General features: G+C 43.1%; 2 protein-coding genes across 3 annotated transcripts; both read right to left on the bottom strand.

Moving 5' to 3' along the window:
• Positions 1 to 421: 421 nt before the first annotated feature.
• Positions 422 to 6,030, bottom strand: arhgef3l (Rho guanine nucleotide exchange factor (GEF) 3, like). Its single transcript, XM_079273351.1, has 13 exons — positions 5,877 to 6,030; positions 5,481 to 5,529; positions 5,333 to 5,377; positions 4,731 to 4,787; positions 4,479 to 4,586; positions 4,226 to 4,384; positions 3,812 to 3,874; positions 3,611 to 3,707; positions 3,052 to 3,128; positions 2,595 to 2,852; positions 1,883 to 2,053; positions 1,292 to 1,484; positions 422 to 929 (listed from the first exon to the last, which is right to left on the bottom strand). Exons 1-13 carry the CDS (start codon positions 5,912 to 5,914, stop codon positions 682 to 684), a joined length of 1,563 nt encoding a protein of 520 aa, XP_079129477.1. The 5' UTR covers positions 5,915 to 6,030; the 3' UTR covers positions 422 to 681.
• Positions 6,031 to 7,526: 1,496 nt separating this feature from the next.
• uba1 (ubiquitin-like modifier activating enzyme 1) lies at positions 7,527 to 22,057 on the bottom strand. 2 transcript variants are annotated; one of them, XM_079273253.1, is made up of 26 exons: positions 21,871 to 22,057; positions 18,619 to 18,735; positions 18,476 to 18,534; positions 18,188 to 18,356; positions 17,004 to 17,138; positions 16,805 to 16,911; positions 16,615 to 16,705; positions 16,357 to 16,489; positions 16,169 to 16,266; positions 15,790 to 15,936; positions 15,407 to 15,583; positions 14,517 to 14,624; positions 14,335 to 14,415; positions 12,576 to 12,728; positions 11,850 to 12,015; positions 11,540 to 11,736; positions 10,972 to 11,036; positions 10,367 to 10,562; positions 10,068 to 10,142; positions 9,770 to 9,959; positions 9,512 to 9,597; positions 9,307 to 9,399; positions 8,453 to 8,644; positions 7,986 to 8,087; positions 7,794 to 7,894; positions 7,527 to 7,705 (listed from the first exon to the last, which is right to left on the bottom strand). In XM_079273253.1, exons 2-26 carry the CDS (start codon positions 18,733 to 18,735, stop codon positions 7,570 to 7,572), a joined length of 3,174 nt encoding a protein of 1,057 aa, XP_079129379.1. In that variant the 5' UTR covers positions 21,871 to 22,057; the 3' UTR covers positions 7,527 to 7,569. The 2 variants fall into 2 exon arrangements, with proteins under 2 accessions (XP_079129379.1, XP_079129378.1); XM_079273252.1 differs by lacking the exon at positions 21,871 to 22,057 and adding an exon at positions 20,242 to 20,475.
• Between the last annotated feature and the right edge of the window lie 631 nt (positions 22,058 to 22,688).

The raw sequence follows: 22,688 nt of genomic DNA, 5'->3' as shown, positions 1-22,688 counted from the left end.
AGCCAAATCTACACTCTCACTGCTGTCTTCCGCGGGTGAAGAGTTGAATCTTGCAAACAAAGTCAGTTTGCAAGTAATTCCTGATAAATATTCCAGCATTAGCAAATAAACTGAGCGGTTTGGACTCACCTGATCACTTGGGTCACTCTATCTGTGAACAAACTGTCCCAACCAAATTGTTCCCATCCCCTGCTGAGCTGTTAAAAATGCATAAGGGGACGTCTACTGTTTCACTGTGCGTCTGTAGGCTGGAACTGAAAGTCTACCTCTCTCCCCTGCCCTATCACCAGTGTCAGAGGGGGAGAGAGGGAGAGAGAAAGGGGGAAGCGGGAGGGAGGGAGGATAATCATGACTAATCTTTTCTTTGTAGATCTTGTTGGCTATACTTAGACGTTTGTGTGTTGGCAATGAGTACCGAAAGAACTTCTACATGTCAGTTTATTTAAAAAAACAAAAAGAATGAAAACATTTTACACTGTAAATTCACATTCAGTAATACTGTCCTCAAGCTATACATCAAACATCACCACAAGCACAGGATCCATTAGCAAATGCATGAACAGACAAAACCCATGCAGGAAATTCTGTGTCAAAGGCACAATCATCTTTCACAGTTTATATTTTATTCTCGCCGATGTCAATGTGCAGTTCACTTCCCATGCCATCTCATGTCTGACACAGTCAGCAACAGGTATGATCTGCCATTTCTGTGTCCGAGCTGAGGCTGAGATCAGCTATGTGGTACAGGGCGGGATCGGGGTGAAGGGAGAGCTGCGACTGGCTGGCCTGAGCGGTCCTATCTCGCGACCGGACAATCGCTTGGCGCAGACAGGTGATCCACTGCTGCTTGCTGAAGGAGTCGTTGGCCTGCAGGCTGTAAGGGTGAGCTTTGGAGCGCCCTCTGCTGCTCACACGGAAACAGTTTTTCACTGGGATGGAATGACAAAGAGGAAGGAAGGAAATTGAGTGGAAGCAAGGTAGGTGGAGGGGTGTTGCTTTCTCTCAATCTGAGGACAGTTGTAGCCTAAATGTAACCTCCTTTAAACACAAGGTATCAATAAACCTGTATTAAAGCATGCATAGATGAAGTATGAACACATCACTGTGGTGCTGAAACAATTGATCATTTGATGGACAGCATATTAATTGTCAACAATTTAAAAAATTAGGTAATTGTTTAAGTCATTCATCAAAGATACTAACTATTTGCTGGTTAAAGCTTCCAATTTAGACCATTTGATGCAATCAATAGAATGAAAATACATTATATTTGTCATTATGTATCTGTTACCTTTATCATTTCCTCCAGTGAAGGCTCCCCTGAAGGGGCCCCCTCCAGCAGCCTCCCCATCTGGGATCTCCTCCAGATTTATCAAGGCGTTGGGAAGAGGCTGTCTGTACACATGGAACACCTGACCTCCCTCTCTGTCCTCCCCCGGCCTAGTCAGCACCAAGGCCAGCTCAAACAGGAACACATGCAGCCGCTGACAGAGGGGGGAGGGAGGGAGGGAGAGAGAGCGAGAGAGCGAGAGAGCGAGAGAGCGAGAGAGCGAGAGAGAGAGAGAGAGAGAGAGAGAGAGAGAGAGAGAGAGAGAGAGAGAGAGAGAGAGAGAGAGAGAGAGAGACAAACACACACACACAGGCATTAAGAAAGTTGTTCAACTATTACGGTACAATCTTTGGCAGGGTTACAACACAAGAAGATGATACAAAGTGCCCTTTAAAAGTCGAAATCAGAGGAGAGGGCAGAAAGGAACAAAGGTCTGTAAGTATGGATCCATCCCGTCTTTAACCTTTTCAGTTAAGATGCAAACAAATTGACAACCAAAGATCAATCTAAGGATCTTTAGAGTAGTTAAACCTAACAACAGAGAGCCGCTACCTGGCCTTTGTTGTTCTTGAGCTCTCCGTGGCAGTACAGGAAGCGGGACAGCTGGATCTCTTGTAGCCTCTGACTCTCTTCGAGGTATGCAAGGCCCCGCCTGTAGAACTGACACTCCGCCTCGCCAGTCTTCTTGTTCACCTCCGCCACGATGCTCTGGACCAGCTCCAACTGAACAGAACAACGTAGTCTCACACAAAATGAATGTATTTCATGCGTGATTTTGGTGATGAAGAAAGTGTGCCACCTCCTCAGAACTGACAACTTGGTTCGGTTATGAATAGGATACAACTCACACTATATATTTAAGCAAAACAATTAAAAACATGTAGAACGTTTGCAGTCTGATGAATTTAAGAATTCTGGGAATAAACTTATAAAACGAAATGTCCAACATTTATTTGGTATTCATGGATATTTGAACAGTCATAAGCCTTAATAATTTGGAAATTGGCCAGACAAATGTTGATTTTCATGAAACTAAGAAAAATATCTGACAACCTATAAGATTGTTAAAATAATGAAACGAGTATCAATAAACAAGTAGAGGTTTTACTGCGTATTGTAAACTGTGTATTTGAAACATCATATGAGCACATTTAAAAAGGTAACTCGGGTCCATCTAAAGCGGCACACATCTTGTATAAACTGCCAATGTGGAGCTCATTCAGAGCCTTTTAGAATAACACGAACGTGTAAGACACCAACTCACAGCATCGGGCAGTGTGTCCTCATCCGGGTGCTCTGGGGGCGTGCACTTCTGTATCTCTTTCAACAGCAGGGGGTATTTGACCAAACGGCTTCGAGGGAGATCCAGGAAGTTCCACAGGTCCAGTTTCCTGCTGAACGAGGACTCCTGACACAGACGCAGGAAGTGTTCCACTCTTTTCTCATGCTTTTTCAGGTCAAGCAGGGCTTTAGCCCCCACCTGGTTACAGCAGTACGTAACATAGGCCTCCAGGCACGGGAACTGCAGCGAGAAGGACGGGAGGAGCAATGGGGCGAAAAATGTGAAGTCAGTTAAAAGCAGAGATGCAGACAGACTGAACTCTATGACTCTGGTTGAGAGCGGAACATAATAGTCAATACAGGAACAATACAGAGTGAATGTGGTTTGTGCTCTTTTCTCTTCTTCTCTCTCGAGCCTTGGTTTCCATGGAAATACTCACCCAGTTCATCAGAGTAGGCCCGACCTGTCCGATTGTCTTCTCTGATCCCTTCAGCCGCTCAAGACGACTCAGAAGATCTGGTATGAAATAAAGATAGAACACTTAATAGATAGAACACTCAAACTGTTGAATTATTATTGATGTTTGCCTCATGAACACCAGCGTTACTACAGATCAGAGACAGAAGAACATCACATTTAACTGATTCAACCTCCTTTATTTTGAAAAACAAAAAGCAACTCACTCACACATCTTCACAACATGTACTTATATCACCACATGGCAAACGTATGCACAATCTGTTATAATTAATGTTCAGTGTAGAAGTGGTCCACTTTTTATCAAAGAAAACCCATCATATATGTAGAGCAAAACCTGTGACACGGTATTACATTTGGATTCATTGAACTCATTAGCTTGGACAGAACGGTGTGAAACGTTGAAAGTCATCCAATGATAATACATGTATTTGTTTTTCACTCAGCCCTACTTGCCTGACACATGATTACGACATGAGAAGGTTGATAATGCGAGTGTGCGAAGCAGAGAGGCCGTTTACCTTTATGGAGCGGAATGAGCGAGTCCAGTGTCCCAAAGATCTGTCCGAGCTCACTCTCTGTCATGATGTCCAACGTCAGCATGGGCTCATAGTACACCTGGTAGCACACAGAGACCAGGAGGCAAAGGTGAGGAAAGAATAACAGCAGTACCAACAGAGGCATATGAAAGTGTGAGAAACCTAAATCAGCAGAATGTGTACCTTCTTGACCAGACTGAGGTCTTCAATGAGTTGTCGCTCACCCTGAGTCAGCTCATAGATCACCTGCGGAACGAACACCAACACGTGGATGCAAGCACAGGCGACGCACACATGCAGATGCACGCTTGCATACGATGTGGAAACCACAGAAGGACAGCATGCACTCTCACAGCTGATTGTTCAATAAAGGAAGTTGAGGCTGGAGTGCCAGCTCACATCCTCTTTCATAATGCCCGTGTAGCGTAGAGCGGCTTCTCAGATATAATGAGAAGGCACTAGTAACCCCGCCCACACTGCAACCACAGACCCACAGCTTGACCCACAAACCCCCTAAAAACGATTGCATTCTATTGCAAAACTCTGAAAGTGAAGTTTCTGCAGCTGAACTACACTTCAGCAGGCGGCCCCTCGCACCTCTTGTCGCTTGATCTCCTTCGCAGTGAGGTCGTGACTCTCCACAGTGTCACTCCAGCACTGGCTGTTGCGCCGGCGTGGATACGACGAGGCCTTTGCGCGAGACCGCAGGGGAGCCGGGAGCAAAGGTCGAGCCTCCGTGCGAAAACTAATAGACCGCTGTGTGAAGAGCAGAGTAGTTGAAAGTCACTGGCTATTCATATTCATTTTGTAAAAACAACAGGTATGCGAGTGTGTTTGTGTGCATTGTTACCGAAATAGACTGTCCAATGCGTTTCAGAGCAGGGGTCTTCACCGGGGTTATGACACCTGTTACGCTATTGGACTTTACCACAGGTTTGACCCTTTTGTTACTGGGCTCCTGAAATGAAATGACAAACTTTGAACAAAATGGTTCCCAAGCTTATCAGGGTGGGTCATTCATCAAACTGTTACAGGCTGTACATTGAAAGCTTTAAAACAACTGAACACACATCTGGCACCTGCAAAAAGAGGAACAACTCACCTCAGAGTCCCTCATGTGGTCGGACATCATCTCACCCTCATCATCTTCTTCTTCATCCTGATAAAACATTACAGGTCACACAACAGAACAAGCATTAGGTGAGAAAGACACAAGAGTGTACAGGAAAGAGCGACGTCGAGAGCTGTTGCATGGTGCAGAGCTCTCATTTCCTGTGTGACTCTTTCAAAGAGGAAGGAGGTTTAAACTTTGCTGCTGTAGTCAAAATACAAGATGTCTGCCTGTTTTTTGCCACACTAACCACATCAGCTGTATATTCAGCGCAGAATCAGAGCGAGCTGGAATAAAAATGTATCCGTTTATATGTTCATGATACACATGATAAAGATGAATGCAAAGCAGGTCAGCTTGAAAAGTAGAACATTTAATTAAATGTGACAAGATGTCATATAAACATTTAGAGATGTGTGCATTCAGGGAGCTTCTGTGGCTGCACAGCTGAACACAACGTTCACATCTCTTGTTAACGCTGCACTCAGCATTGTGGTCACAAAGGTAAGGTTGACCAACTTCCGCTAGTTCGAGAGAAAACAGAGACGTGAAGAGGCAGTGGAACAAGATGGTGCATGTCAGATATCACTCACCGCTATGATTCTCACCACAGGTTCAGAGTCTTGTTTTCTCTTCTTCTAAAAAAGAAATGTAAATGAGATTGAGTTTCTTTTTTTTCTTCTTCTTTTTAACAAGAGCCCTCCACACAATAAAATAAATAAGGTAAATGAAGCGACTTACCCCGGCATGGTCGCAGTGGATGGAGTATGTCTCTCCGGACACTGCAGGGCTAAAAAGCAAAAAGCAGCCATGAACAGTTATGTTAGATTACTCGTTATGAATCACAAACATCCAAAGCAGCTGGATGGATTCTAGTAGCATGTTCCTACTGGTCTAATTCAGCAGATTTGTTCTAAAGTTATACAAAAGTACATTGATAGAAAGGTGAAGACTTAGAGTACTAAACGGTAATAAAGTCTTAAGCTTTGCTACCATGACACCAGATATATACCAATTTAGAGTACCACTCACATGACCCTGTAGGATGTGTGTTAATCCCTGCCCGTCCGATCACAGTATGAATATAGTTTGTGGCACAAGGTAGAAACATAATGGTGAATGTAAAAGGTATCATACCAGGAAGTCCTTGTTTTACCAGTCTCTTCTACTTCCATCTTCCTTTAGTCTTCAATGCATCGTCACACAAACATTACAGGTTCTCAAACTGAGACGGGTATAAATAATCCACATTTACACCGCTCTCTAACATAGTTGTTTGCAGGGAGCTCGTCAGAGTTCAGTGCACTCCTTCCTCCTCACTTTCTTCCTCATCTCACACCCGACCACATCCTTTAGGGTTGCACATATTCATGTATCCGCTCCTCTCAGGTTTCAAAAATGAACTTCTTCAAACTGATCGAATTTTAACACCACTTTGCAACCCAAAGGACCCTACTGGAATAACTGATATGCTCTTAATAAAATATAAATATATTAACGGTGAACTATTCATAAAGTTGTCTTTTGAATCAGCATAATCAACTATAGATACATTTGCAAAATAATTTGACAGATCATTTCTTACAATCTGATGAGGCCTTTTCACTGGAGGTTCACGAGTTGGCGTTTCAGATTCAGGCTGTGCTTCCCGGATACGTTTGATAATGAAACTTCTTATGAAAGAGCAAGAAGCGAGTCACACAGGAAAACCACCACGACACATTAATGCATGTTGACCAAAACGGTAAAATAACCACACAAATTCAGCTGTGTTTTTACATGTTTATTCACTATCACACTAAGTGCTCCCATTTCAAGATTCATCTCTTGGCCTTGCTCTTACACTTTTACATCATTTGGAGTTAACAAAGTAGAAAGAAGACCGTTTATGATCTACAAGGTGTGTGTGTCAAAACTTTGCCAGCCTTCCCCCCCCCACCAAAAAAATAATAATAAACAAAATACATGAAATATAAAGAGAATAATGAGAAAACTGATGTCATGTGCAAGAGCCCCTCCAAAGCCAGAGTGCTAGATGAGGTGGGTGTAGGGACGCTTCAAACAGACAAGGGGTTCCTATTCTGCCGACGTGAGATACTCGGGCTATTTTCCAGTCAGGAGAGGCTGTTGACTCAGGTTTGGCTGGGTCTTCAGGCGCTTATACAGTTTCAAATTTAGGGTCTCGGGTGTAATTAGGGGCAGTGGCCTGGGGTCAAAATGGAATCTCAATACATGTCACTATTTTTGGGATTCATAGCTGAACATCTTTTATTAATTTAAGGGAGGTGATTCTTTGAAAAACAAAACTGTAATGTGGGACCAGGTCTACTAGACAGGTATGGAGAGGGAAGCGAGCAAATAGAGTGGCGGGGAGATAGTCGGCTGGATTAAAAGATCCCTCTTTTAGAGCTGAAGGCTAGTATAGAGTTTGAGGATGTTTCAGAGGGACACTAGCTGGGTTTAGGAGTACCAAGAGAACACTAAGGCTTAGCATTAAGCTGAGCAGAGCTTCTGCGGAACATCAAGACGTCCTGTATACATGCGCCCGTCCTCCAATGACACCCCTGTTCCCACAGCCAAGCAACAACTGGTTCCCTAACACGCATACAAGTATCCTTAAATCCGTTTCCTGGGGCTATGTACACTCAGGTACAGGCTTAATCAAACCACAGGCCTAAAAAAAAAAAAACTGATTGATCCAACGGAGCCGACCTGGATAAACCCACCCACCCCGATCCCCACCTCAACTCCTCACTTAGAATGCCCACCCCCCCCCCCCAGTCTCCCTCCTGCAAGTCCCACCCTCCTGTGGGCGGGTTCAGCATGGAGCTCAGCGGATGGTGTATCTGACATAGGGCACCTCCACGTCTTCCTCGGTCTGGTCGTTACAGCACAGCTCAAACACCAAGGCTTTCACATGCTTGCCCAGCTTCTTTTTGGACACCTTGGTGACAATCTCAGTCATCCTACAGGACACAGAAGAATACACTTAGGACAATGAATGAAACACTCAAAGTTGATTTTTGAAGAGGTGCACCAAGAAAATGTACTCACGGCAAGTCCAGTCTCTCTTTGAGTTTGGCACCAGGCATGAAGAAGGAATAGAGCATGGACACTCCCTGAGAAAGCATGGTGATCTCCAGCTTATGCTCATTCTGAGGAAGAGGAGAAGAACAATAGAGTTTGGTTAATTATGCACCAGAACCCACGCGGTGGTTAAGTGTAGAAGAGTTGATGAGAACGTACTTTAAAGTAATCCAGGAACTGTTGGAGTGTCATCTCCTCCCCATTGGGCTGCAACCCGGTGACCTCAAAGCGAGCCCACAACGTCCAATCAATTTCATAGTACTGCAAAAACAATAAAAAGTATTAGGATTGATGCCACCTCACAAACAGCACCCAGTTATTGCTGCTCTTTGGTAAAACACATTAGGAGCAGGGTACAAGAACATTTATATTTCTCCTCAGCACACACTGATAACATCAGCATGAGAAGCTGAGTTACACTCACTTACACCAGGCAGACAAGCTTCATCTGCCTGGTGTATCGGTATTAGCATGGCTGGATCATCATCGGAGTTCAAGACATCTAATGACAATATTTAGGTAGCGTTTCAGAGCTGAACATCTTGAGAACTAAAGGGGAAATATTTTCCTACAGTGTGGACACGTGATGCATCACCATCACATAAGACATCTAAGCAGCTGCCCACCTTGTGTGTGGGAGCAGCGATGGGCTCAGAGAAGGCAAAGAAAGGCAGCGCCAGGTTCATGAAGCCATTCTTGAAGGATTCCAGCTTCTTGTGTCCTTGGACAATTTTGATGAGCTCCAGGCACACCAGACCCACCACTGCGGCTGTGGTAGTGGCGATGGCAGGAATGATCTTGCCAGCGATCAGCTTGCTCTGTATTGGATGGTGATGAGAACAAGCATAATAAAAAAAAAGACAGTTCATTATTGTTTGAGTTAAAAAAGGAGTGCTTAATTCCAAATTCCCTGGCTAGCTAATCGTCACACTGCACTCCGATGGCGGTTACCACTGATAACAGCGTCCTCCCTCTGGTCCCCCCCCAGGTTAACACGGTTAGCCCTGTTGTCTCTTCCCATTAACTGCTAGCTACCAGCTCAACCGTAGCCTTGTTGAGGCAACCGAGGGTTGCCAGTTATTGCTGCTCTTTGCTAAAACACATTAGGAGCAGGGTATGAGAACATTTATATCTCTCCTCAGCACACACTGATAACATCAGCATGAGAAGCTGAGTTACACTCACTTACACCCAGGCAGACAAACGGCATCTGCCTGGTGTATCGGTATTAGCATGGCTGGATCATCATCGGAGCTCAAAACTTCTCATGACAATATTTCGTCATTAGACGAGCAGCTGAGGGTTGCCTCAACAAGGTGCCAAGATAGAGGTGCCATCGATAACATTGATAACATTGAGCCACTAGATGTCGCAATTTCCCTCCCCCTATCTGTTGCATTCACTTCACAACAACCGTTTGCCAGTTCTGTCAAGGATGCAAACAATAAAATGTTAATGCCATAAAAATGTGTGCACCCACCTTGTGTCTGTCTGTGGGGGGAATGTCGTAGTTCTCTGCTCTCAGGTTGGATGATGCTACAATGAAGTCCATGTGGAAGTTGGTGTCATCATCCTGTTGACAAAAACAGGACTACAATTAGCGCAGGTTGAGGTTGCACTGAGGACTGACGACACAGTTGAGGTGATTACAGAGAAATGTAGATATAGGAAGAAAGACTGTGTACCTTCTCAAAGTCAATGGCGCACAGTTTGAAGTTTGAAGACTCAGGGGAAGGTATCTGTACCTTCAACTCGTCCAGTCTGCAGTCATCTATATAAAAAGAGGTCAGTTCAGTACATGTGTCTCACAGCATCTGTAGTGAATCCCGACTTCAATTTGTAAGCCATTACCAACAAAAAAATCATTAAGCTAAGAAATGTTTTAGCAGAATATCTATGACTGTAAATGCTTTGTTGTGCAGACACAGATTTACGCATCTTACCAACAGAGGAATTGCTATTCTGCAGCTCCTGGTCAGAGACATGGATTTTAACCCCTGAACGAGGGCTGAAGGGGGGCACTTTCACCTCCTGCAAGATCTTCACCACACCTGCACGGTCAGTGCTGCCTTTCAGGCCGTATGTCTGGGCAAACAGGTTTGCTCCGGCCACTACATAGTCCATGTGCAGCTCCTACAAAAGAGAGCACCTCTGTTAGTATTTAGTGATTGGATAGACAAAGCTCCGAGCAGATAATGGTCGAGTAAGAGTATGCAAGAAACACAATTGACCCATACTTACATTGCTAGTGCTGAAATCTAAACCGTGAGGACACCTTTTTGGGCCAGACCAGAAGGGGGCACCAGAGCTGGTGAGCTTAAAAAGACACATAATAAATTCATCAACTGAATCATTAAAATGCAAAACCTTAACATAAAGCTGGGGTTAGAAATGAATATTTCACAATGATTGCTCCATAGAAATACTCATTACTTAGAAGAATATCATTGATGAAATTGTATGCCTTTATTAGATTGCCATAAATAGAGGAAAGCATCCCAAGTCAACTGATTTTCATCATGCAGTGAGCTCATATGTACCTGCTCTGGGGGGAAATTGTGCAGTAGCTGGCGGATGTTGTTGCTGTATTGGCACTGCCAGTGGTTGCGTGCCCAGGCTACACAGTCAGCCCAGCTGTGGGGACAGTCTGTGACAAGACTCTTGTAAACAGCCTCCAGCACCTCCACAGGCTGAGCTCCGGGGAGCTTCAGCGTACGCTCCATGAATTTAGGATCTCTGTAAGGATAGAGATCGTAAACATCATAAGCTGGTTACAAACACTGGAAGAGCCGTCGCTTTTTGTTTGCCGTTCACCCAGCAGGGTCAGTTTAGGCATAGGATTTAGGTTTTTAGTCGAGGTTTAAATATAGTCAGTAGTACTGCAACAGCTTCTTAATGTCAAACCTTAGGCGGACCTAGATTATCCCTTTTACAGATTGAGGACAGACATGAAGCAATCTCTTACAAGTACTGAAGAGATCACCATGAAATTCCACTAACACACAACATCACCAGCTCCAACTAGTAACGCAAAGAGAAGTCATTTTGCCAATCTGAACAACTTTCACGATGAAAAAAAGCATGTCGTATAAGTAACTACAATGATATCACATCATCACTTTGGTATGACAAGGAGGCAACTCACGACAAGTACTGCATGGCGTTCTCTGGTGGCTGTTTGAATAGTCCCTCAAACTCATCACGGGCCCACTGAACAAAAGATCAAACACACACTCAATGCACTACATCAGAAGTACAGTACGTGTTACACTAAAAACAGTTTCAGATCGAGTCGACATTATCTAGGGCTGGGCAATAACATGAATTGCTCCATTTAATCATATTGTGTCACTACTGACAGTTTGCTCCGTCTCTGCCCCTCGAACGCAGACTGGCCAATCATAGCGTAGCATCACTTCTACGCCACGCTAGTGACAGACGTTAAAACATGCTGCTTTTGCTTCTTAACTTTAACAGTGAATAAGGTAAAGCGTCCCAACAGACGGACCTTTTTGTATAAGAGTAAAGTATTTTTTGTTTAACCAGAAACAGCTGCAATATCTCTTGCTAAATACACAATTTATTGACTATTGACAAAAGCTTTAAATTTGCTTTAAATACATTCTTACCAAATCTGTTACGGCATGACATTTAATAAATCTATACACAATACATTATTTTATGCTCCACATATTGTCTGTACACCTACTGACCTGCAGTGTGTGTTCAATGGCATTCGGGAAGTTCTTGAGGGTACAGATGGGGATGGACTTCTCAGGTGGGTCTTGGCTGGAGCTGTACGACTCTGTGAGGAAGGGGATCACAACCTGGACGTTGCCTTTGGTACCCAGAGTACCAGACTCCAGTAAGGGCTTACGGTAGTACACACACCTCCGATCCATGTACATACCTGTACAACGGGCACAGACAATAAAAGAGTGGGATGTATGGTTTAAAGAGTCAAGATCATAAATTAGATTTTCTAAAAAGAGTTGACATAATTTAAACTTCCGTGTCTCTTACGTGCATCGACGTTGTCCAGTGCATTAGTCACGCCATCAAGGCTTTCAAAGAAGTCATCGTCATAGACCCTCTCTGTGTCGGGGCCCACCCTGTTCTGATGACCTGTGATCCTGATGGAGGGGTTCATTAGCTTCACTGCGGCAGCTGCTGTCTCACTCTTCATTTTCTGTTACCACATACATACAAATGATATAAATAGTGAACAATTACACTTTCTGATGACATACAAACATCAGTATCGCCACTGACTAGTGTAAAGCCAGTACAGTGCTCACACTTTGTTTACTGATTTGTGGCACATAAAAATACTCTAACTGTAGTTTCTGTGCATGAGTTTAAGTCCTACCATCAATAAGGACATTAAAACAAGCACTGCAGCCTACGGCACGTGTGTAGTGGTTATGGGTTCCTCAAATCACAATTTCCATGTAACATAATGTCATCGTTGAATAAACAGAGCAATGTGAACGGTCACTGCATTTCATTTAGCACCACTTGAAATAACCAAGACGCTAATAAAACAATAATGAGCCATTATGACCGCAGGCTTTCCGTTTCCTGGATTTAATGTTGTATCATGACATCATCCAGCACCAGCAGTTGAAGCAAGTGAACTCAGCACTGCTCGGAAATATGAAATTCAAATCGATAAATGGCCAGCCAACCAATGTGAGCTATATACTCTACATCTAACATCAGACAGGGTCGAGCAAAGATGATACTGACCGTAACGTCGGAGGGTCTGAAGAGGAACTGTCTGTTGAGGTTGGACTTCTCTATGGTGTCCATGTCGGTCACAATGACCTCGCCCTTCCCGCCTGCCAGTCCAATCATGGCAAAGTTTTTCAACAGCTCGCAGCCGATGGCCCCAGCTCCAACCTGGAATGAAGAAACCCCTCTCAGTGAGTAAAGCTAGGTTGCACTGTATGCGGCATTGGAAGACACTATTTATCAAACGACATCTATTTAAATTGCTCAGTAGAGATTTAGTCTTAAACCATAAAGACAGAGCACGCTTGCGGAACACCAGGTCAAAAATATTTAAAATATTAAAATGTGGCAAAGTAAGAGAAGTGGCGCCCGTTAAACAATATGACTTGCCATTACAAAGGTTTTTGTCAAAACCCCCAAAATTACAAAATCAACAGTGTATTACATCTCTAAATACTGTAGGATTGTTGCTTGTGTTGGATCGTAGCCCATGACGGCTCAGGCCAAAGACTGCGGGCTAGCAGCCAGGAAACTGCCAAAGAGGCGTAATGTCTGGAGATGGCAGCCTCAAAACTCTGCCGTTAAGGGGGACGATGATGGTGCAACGGATCATAAAACTCACGGTTCGGATCAGCACAAAACAAAAAGGGTAGAAATTATAACTTTTAGAGATCCCTGTTCATGTTATTTTGCTGCTGATACTAATTGCAGGTCATTGATGATCCACATTGGCAGATAAAAATCTATTTGTTGTTTGATTATAGCAGCTGGTCTACAAAGCTCCAGGCAATATTTGCCACTATCCCAAGAATTATTTCAACGACTGAAGTCAGTGTAAACCATCAAAAATTCAAAATATTATCCTTTTACTTTGTTAGTCATCTATAGTGTTTTCTTTCATCACAAAAAAAAAAAACAATTCAAATGATAAGGAAATAAACTAGACTATTTTTCTTGCTGCTTAGAGCTAGTGTAAACAAGTCATAATTCCCTCTCTAATATCTAAATGTTGTTCTAGATCTAAAGATCTAATTCAAACTACTGATTTTTTTTTTTACCCAGAACTACATTTTACGAGACCACACGTGAACACATCATGATAACGTTATAATTGACCTTCGCCAAACTCATTTTCACTGACCAGAGCCTGAACGCATCATAATATTACTGAGCAGAACCTACTTACATTGGCCATTAACGGTGCTGCCATCGTTACTAACACGGATTGGTTGTTTCCAAATCATCATCAGAGATCGGCGACTAGAAAAGCATGAATGCTGATGTCCTCATCGCATATTTTACTTAATATTGGCGGTTAGCGATCACCAGTAAAACTTTATTTCACATTGCGATGTTACCGTTAAATTGTGTAATTAATCTGCGGTTCAAATGTGTGGCGAACCGTAAGGGGGGAACCGTACAGATCACGGATCAACAATGGTTCGTTGCAGCACTACTTGAAAATGTGTCTTTGAGGTACGTCTACACTCGCAAATACAGAAGGACGAGGACAGGAGACGCTCAGCGCAGACACGGGTGTGAACCGTCCACACAGTGTAAAAACAGCACTCGTGGACTCATGACACATTGTCTAAGTGAGTTGAATGACGAGTCTGTGCTGTTACCGAGAGGTTAAAGCCACTGTGGTCCAGCGAGCGCTGCAGATTTGGATGCACGAGATATTAGATTATCACCAGATTTATCATTTTAAAGCTCCCTTAGCAACAGGACAACAGAGGAGTTGTGTTGGAAAGTTTTCCATTGGCTGACTCACCAGGAAGTAGCGCTGTTTGGCCAGCAATTCCTGCAGCTTGGTGCCAAACACGGCAACCTGCCCATCGTATCGACAGTTCCTCTGGGAGAAAAAGGTAGACAGAAAAATGGGTTTAACACCACGTTCCACCATCATGTGCCTCCGTCCTCAGTAAGGGTGTGTGATGTGCCGTGAACACCTACTGGGGCGCACTCTTCCTCTGTGAGCTCAACTCCTTCCTCTTCAGCCAGGCACTCCAGGGCATCAAAGTACAGCCACTGCATTATTGGCATAAATTTTCCAGTGCAGGCCTAAAAGAACAATTAGCACATCAGAAAAATGTAAAGAAGCATTTATGACAAAAAAAAGATGTTGAATCATCAGCTTCGGTTCATTTAGCTTACGATAGCACGACACCCATTAACCAGTAACTAAGAGATACATTTTTAAGGAACCAGGCTCTTTCTTCTTACTCCTACATTCCATTGACTAGCGGTGCAACGGATCATAGAAGTCATGGTTCAGATGCCATCACGGATCAGATAAGCACAAAAGAGAAAGGAGCAAATATAACTTTACGAGATCCCGGGTCACATTTTTTTCAATAAGGTTTAATAAGATTGTATTTTTATGGATTAAAACAAATCAGTTCTTAATAATCTCTGTAAGAAAAGTTTGACCTGTTCATCCTACTTAGCAGAGGTCTTGCCAAACCCATTAAGAGGGGATGAATGAAAGTGTAAAGAAGGGAGAGCATCAGACCCTATTAGGGTAGTGTTTATTCATGCTTTGTAAAATACATGTCGTAAAAATAAATATCTAAAATTATTATAAATGATACAAAATATGATTGTAATTTGAAGCCTATATTGTATAACTATAGAATTGAGAAAGAAATGCAACAAAAAAGTATATTCTGCACAAACATGTCATGTGCGTGCACATCCTGGTCTTAAGAACATTGAATCGCTTTAAACAAGTTAGTGCAGTACATGTCCAAACATATCTAATGAGAAACAGCAATCTACAATGACACTGACAACCCATTTACTGGACTGCAACTACCTCAACTTGCACACTGTGCACCACTCACCTTCAACACTTCCTGTGCAGCCAGACCTCCAATGAAGGCATTGATAGGGGCCAGGTCACCAGCACCAACAAACGACAGCTTTTTGAGAAGAGCATCATCCAACTGCTCCACTTTAGCTGACCCCGTCTGGGCAGAGTTCACCTCTTTGGCTAGCGCCAAAAACTCATCACCGTCGGCCTGCAATACACACAGCTCAGCATGTTACAACATACTTAAGAAAACTCACTAATAAATACTGATGTGTAAACGTGCTGCACAATTATTCACAAGTAATCCTACAATGATTTTAGTTTCTCTATTGAGTTTGACCATTATTCTACCCATCAAAACATTGATCAAATAGCACTGGTGGTATTTAGAATATTAAAATGATTAAGATTTACCTGGCTCCAAGGTGCAGGAAGGTGGTTGTGTTTCTTCTGGAAGGCATGGATAGCCTGGAAGCCCACATGCAGCTGTCCTGGACGCTCGAACTTGGCGAAGTCTGTCAGCAAGAACTCTGGCTCAGCGATGGAGGAAGAGATGGATTTCTGCATGTGAAAGACAAGCAAGATAGTGAGGTTGGACGTGTTCAAATATTCCACTGGTGACAGCATAATCACATAATAGTGTGTCACCAGTATTGTGATGAGATTAGATGCTGTTTTGCTGACCAGTGGCAATAATCCATGGGGACCATGTCACGCTTCAAAGGTCTATGTTACCTTCTTGAACATTTTACATGGGAAAGTGACATAATGTGTGGAAATGGCAGCCACTTACAAAGGAGATCTTCTTGGGCATCTTGACCTGGGAGACAATTCCTCCTCTGATATAATCTGTAAAACCAGCTGTTTCACAGATGCTGAAGGTGTAGGGACCTGGACAGAGAAGAAATCATGTCCATTTTAAACAGTTACAAAACACACTAGCCAAAACTTGTCTTTTTCTTAAATAGAAACAGGTCTTACCCAGAACTTTAATTTCAACTGGCTGGCAGCCATTGAGCTCGATCATACCCTTAACCTCTGTGAAGGTGACATAGTCTCCGCTCTCAAAGCCATGACGAGTCTCATCAAGACATGTCACAACCCCTGAATTGTCCTGGAGAAACCAAAAGTGAACAATGCTTGGTTTCAAAATACAATCTGCCTTGAAGCTTGTCATTCCTAACAGCAGCAAGTGGTTGGAAGAAGACGAATGTTTCTTAGTCAGATGTAAGGACTAACCTTTGTTATCATGGAAATCATGGCAGTCAATGGCTGTTCTCCATTGGGGTCATACACTACCATGTCCACACCAAAGTCACAGAATATCTGGCTACAAAACACAACAAGTGAACATGCACATTAGACACTGACAGACGGGTATACATTCTATGTGAAAGGTAAAAAACAACAAGAGGTGTCAGACTCTTACCCAAACAGACCACGCGTGTCTGCGACAATCAGCTTGACTCCTTTGTTGTGGCAGATTTCTCCCAGTTGGTGCTGCTCTTCCAGAGTGGAGTTAGTCAGCACTACCACCTAGGTCACAACAAGACACATTTAAACACCAACTTTTCTTTCCTTTCCGACTGCTGAACTGAGTGGGGCACTAGTTTCTACCTAAATTATACCTGGAACTTGGTCATGAAGTCTTCAGTGAGCGTTTCGGTGTAGGCGGTCACAGAAACGTAGTTGTTGAGCTCAGCCAGACGGTGCTGACTCACCTCGGCTCTGTTCTTTCCCAGGTCCTCCTCCCGAAGGTAAAACTGACCACAAAATATATAAAATGTCAGGGAACAACCGATACTGCATCAATCAAGCGTATGTGCCAGATATGGTAATAAAGGAAAATAGCCATCATGTTTACACAAAGAAGGGTTCTCGATTCACACCGAAATATCAAAATACAAAAAAATATGCTAAATATTTTCTATCTTTCTCTTGGATGACAAATAGGGGGGGGGGGGAAATCACAGATATCATTTAGTCAGGTAAGGGACAAACTCATTGTAGTCACTCCACTTGGTCTCCGCAGTTTAAACGGCATTTGTCACGTCTTAATCTACACAATGATTTATTTAGTGTGTTAATATAGTCTGTGCAGGAATTTATAAATATTTAGGAAAATGTGATCCAGCTACAAAAAAAAAAAAGAATTCCCGGCAAATTTCCGCCGCTTTCCTATTAAATATGTCAAATAAGTGACATATATAGAAATATACATAGATTACTCAATTTAGCTTAAATAACAAAAGGAAACTAGGGCAAATGCAAGTGGCTTAAATAAAAATATTTAAGAGCACACTGTTAGACTAAGACTGGGTGATCACAGATGCAATCATACACTTCTGAAAGGTCACAGAGATCTCGGCTGAGCCTCCTGATTGAACACCTGAGCAGTCTATTCACACATGTCTGTCTGGCCCTAAATAGACACATCAGAATTCAGAGTCACAGGCTGGCAGACCTAAACAATCTGTCTGCTGTAATGATGCCCTAAAACAGGCTTTAGCTCTTCTATGATTATGACCCAGAGAGAGAGGCCACCCACTGATAAATCTGGATCAGCCCATGGTTAGCAAGGGTGGGGGTGGCTGCCTTTTTGGATGGCAACAATACTACACAACTGACTCATAACAGATACGAGTCACACTGCACTTTGGAATCAGGCTCAAGCACAATAGCACACCAGTGGCATCTACAATAAAGAGGAAATAGCTGAGTGAACCAGTGTCTGCCGGACTGAATAAAAGGAAGAAAAAAATATATTGTACAATGGAAAAAAATTGGAATACGTGTGCATGCCTCCACACACCTGAGAGGAGAGGTCTCTCCATTCTGCCACTCCTTGGTCGTGCACAGCAACACTTTTAACTCCTCCCAGGATGACGTTCTTTGCAATCTCCACTCCAAGACCTCTCATACCAGAGATAAGGACATTGGAGTTCTGCATTCGCTTCATAGCATCATGGCCCAAAACATAACTACAGAAAGAGAGAACGTACCATTAGAACAACTATGCATTGCTTAACATTCAGCCCAAAAATAAATCATCAAAATGTGTCAGTTTTCCTTCATCAGGACAAAAATTCACAAGACTTACAGTTGTCTGGAGTACAGGCCTTCATCGATCTCAGCATCATTGCCATTCTTAGCCATGCCCTGGGGAAACCACAAAGAGGGGTTGCAATTAGTTCATGTAACAGATTTTTACCAAACTTGTACAGTGTATGCTTTAGTGCTTACGTTGGCAGGTGTGTGGGACAGATCAGTTCTGACAGAGTTAGAGGAGGAGCAGTGGGATCCCGTCTTCGTCTCTGTTCCTGACAAGCGACGCTTCTTGGACAGCGGCGAGCTGGACATCTGTGCATCAACACACCCCGTTACGACTGGCCCATCAGGCACAACAAGCTGCCCCATGTCTTCACTAAACTTTCACCCTTTACAAGTTTATACTAATTCATGGACAACTGATAATCAAAAGAAAATAATTTCAAATTAATTTGCAAATAAGTGAAAAACATTTTACTTAATGCCACATATCCATTATTAAGAGTATCCTAGCTAAATGCTACGTGTCCATTATTAAGAGTATCCTAGCCTAGCTAAATGCTACCCAATCCCCTTAATGTTGGAGACGATTTCTAGTCCAGGGAGCAGCTGGGCTGGCTGAAGGCCAAACACAAATCTGCTAGAAAACGAACAGAGCCTGGGAAGAGCGATGAATAGCAGCATTATCACGTGTCATGCTCAGAGACAGGCTTGGCTGCTCAGTGCCATTGTTCATTGTACCGGTATTTAAGGGCCGTAAACATCGTTTCAAACAAAAACAGCTGAATCATTGAAACTTCACTGCGGTAAAGTGAACAACATGGTGGCCTGCAGGTGTGGACACAAGGACCGTAGAAAGCCGTTGGAACTATCCTCAGTTGGCAGATATAACTGGACGTTAGCAAATATGGTAATTTATAAAAATAAGATCATGGTAAAGTAACATTGTGATTAACGAAATAATCCGGTCAAATCCAGTCACTTCGGGAAGTGAAACAGGCCGCAGTGTCTCGTACACATTCACACTGCACGGAGAACACGATCACCTACAATTTCCGCATCCAATGCAGCTGAACTTGCGTCCCAAAAAGTCAAACGTAACAGTTTATAAACCTTCCTACAACTGATAGACGAAGTTGGAATAAGTCGTACACAATAACGTTGCAACCGGCTAGAATTATGTAAAGTCACATTTTACTGAAACGGGAACTGTTCGCAGTTTGTCAAAAACGAAAATGAAGGTACCGACAATGATACAGCAACGCGTTGACGTTGGTGCGGTTGCTCTAAGTTAGTCATTTACACAAAATAAAAAAAGATCACATAGCCGTTTCGAACCATTTCCATATTTTAAAGGTTAGGATAAGGTTGCGTCAAATATTAGTGAACGAGACCAAGCGGAAACGGATCAAGTACGTTAGGTTGCGTGCCACTAATCTGTTAATGTTAAGTGATTGGCTAAGTGGAAAGAGTCGGGACATTGATAACTTAAGCAAAAAAACACCACCCTGCTAGCCTGCCCATTAACGTTACCAGCTCGGCCTAGGCCTGCATCTCCCCCAGTGCGGAACACAACTTTACAAGCTAGCAAGCCTAACGTTAGCTGTGTTCAACCTGCTCGCAAAAGACAGCAGCGGGGTTATTTTGACAGCTAGCTAGCAAAGCTCCTTGTTAAAATCGTTTAATGCATCAATGCCTAAACAAAATACACCATCAAACTTCATCACTCAATGTAAAAAAATAAAAAATAAAAAAATTGCGAATGAAAGACTAACGTTAGCCATTACACTCGTGCTCCACTGATTTCTCTTTTCTTACCAATAATCCTTCTCGGTTCCTACCAGATGCGAACCCGCTCCTCTCCCGCAGTATCTAGATGCCAGTAGTATCGATGAATGTAAAGTCGACGATTGGTACAAAGAAAAGAAACGCGATGCGGTATTAGGCTGGTCTGCGCTATAATGTCGAGTCACTATGTCGTTGTGCTGAGAGTCTCTTCTATGTAATTGCGTTGCTGGCTTTGCGACTGCAGACAGGAACAAAACCAAAATGGCAGATGGGGAGAAAGGGGCGGAGAAGCTGTGACGCATGGGCTGAAATATTCAGCAGGAAAGGGGTGATGCGAGCACGCTGCTCGGCCAGAAGCTCACTCATTGGCTGCTAAACATAAGCCAACGCGCTTTATACCCGCCCTCGCAACCAGAAGATGCATGCCATTTATATTACTGTACAATGAACTGCATGACCACAATAATTACCGTGTAACAAACATCGTGCTATTCTTTTTGTTATAATTATTCTAAAAAACGCAAAAGCATGTCTGATGCAAGTGCACAAGTGCAGAGATCCAAACACATTTTCAACGTAAAGATCCATCTTATCGGTGCTGAATGAAATCTCGTTGTAGAACCAGACTGTAACACAAAACTTACATACGTGACACAATGCATCACCCCTAGACTAACATCTTAGGGTGTACACAAGTTGGACGTATTCTCACTGCAATGCCAATTCCTGTATTGTGTTTAAGATATTTTACTTTCCCTGGGTCCAGCAAAAACACATCATAAGTCTGATGGTGCCCCAATGATAACAGACAGGTACAACACTAGGCTACTTGTTAGTTAGAGTGATGCTGAGCGTCTAGGCCCTCAGTTACACTGAGGTTAGGGGTGAGCATTCCTTGCAAAGGAGGAGTATTGGGGGAGGGGGTGCCTGGCAAATGACAAAGGCCCAGGGAAAGAGTGGGCCGCATATTCTCGGGTACACATGTCGAGGGGATCCCCATTCTCATCACTTTGCTGCGAAATGAAGAAAAAAAAACACTAATTACCATTATTCTATCGGAGCCGACACGTATTGATATTATTAATGACACGTTAACAGACTTCTCAACTTGGCAAGCCAATAGGAGATACTAGCCAATATGACGTTACTGTGGTAACGTTATCATCGATAGTCGTCCCATTGAAACATTGACCAAAACATCTATCGGGATGAAATGCGGTCAGTAGGTTCACGCAAACGTTGCGTGATGCAAGTTAGCGAGTGTCTTCCTTTGACCATCGCGTCCATCCAAGTTAATGTTTGTAGCCAACTAGCTTCCCAGCCACCGTTACCGGTATTCATCACAGAGCATTACTTAAAACAGCACTCTCGTACACGTGAAATGTGCAAATTCCAATTTAGAGTGTGCCAGTGGCTTCTTAGCTTCGGTTAGCCGGAAAGGTTCAGCTAGCCGAAAGCAACTAACGTTAATGACTACCAACAACGCAGATCAAACGACTGCGTAGTTGTTAGCTTGTGTGCAGTTAGCTTTCGAGCTATCTAGCCACCCAACGACTTTTTCCTAGTTGTGCCGCTATGTTAGCTAACTAGCTAATGTTAGCAAACTAGCTGAGGCTAACACTACCAAGACGAGAGCTTATACAAGTGTGCATAACTTACCACATCCGATATTACTCGGCCTGATCTGTAGTATTAAAATCGGCTTGTATTTAAGCAAGAAACCTAAAAAAAACAATGTGACAATTCAACACTGCTGCTGATTGCAAACTGAAAAGTGTGTCAGGGTGGCGGGCTCTGTGTGAGTTTTTCCGCTGGACGGTTGCCTGACCGGCTGTTCCAGAACCGTTTCCCCTGACTCTATTTCAGTTGAATAAAAGGAGCAACATGTGCACGTTACAGTCACAACCACCGTCCCCGTCCAGAGGGTTCACCGAAAAGGGATTAAAATTGATTTAGTGCAAGTATTTGTTAGTATTCGTCTTGAATGTTTCACCACAACACAGAAAATGTAAAGTGTATTGAATTATCCACTACTAAATTGTGTGATCGCATGTTAACTGTGAAACCAATCTTTTTTTCACCCCCGTGCTTCTGCGAGTATAGACGAATCCGAAATTCACGCAGAGCCAGATGGGACTTGTAGTCGTGGCTTGATAATGTCATGCCTCTGTGTGAAATCATTAGATAACGGTTCTTTCAGCGCTTTTTTTTTTTTTTTTTTTTACTTTTATTGAAAGACTTGCAGAGCACAGTTTACATAGGGACAGAATAGTGGAAGTCTAGACTTGTTCAGGAGAAAAGCACATAACTTGGTATTACATCGATCCAAAAGCAGAATGAACGTCGAGAATATTTCTTCACATGATAAAAAGGAGCAAAGATAGACAGTACCAGTCCAATTGACAATCGGCCTACCAAATGAATGTGTCGACACAACTGGAAAAAAATGAAAACAAACCTTTTGGGCAAAACTTTTG

The sequence above is a fragment of the Melanostigma gelatinosum genome, assembly GCF_949748355.1.
Source record: "Melanostigma gelatinosum genome assembly, chromosome: 8".
NCBI classification, from domain to species: Eukaryota; Metazoa; Chordata; class Actinopteri; order Perciformes; family Zoarcidae; genus Melanostigma; species Melanostigma gelatinosum.
This window is presented reverse-complemented; position numbering and strand designations above follow the sequence as displayed.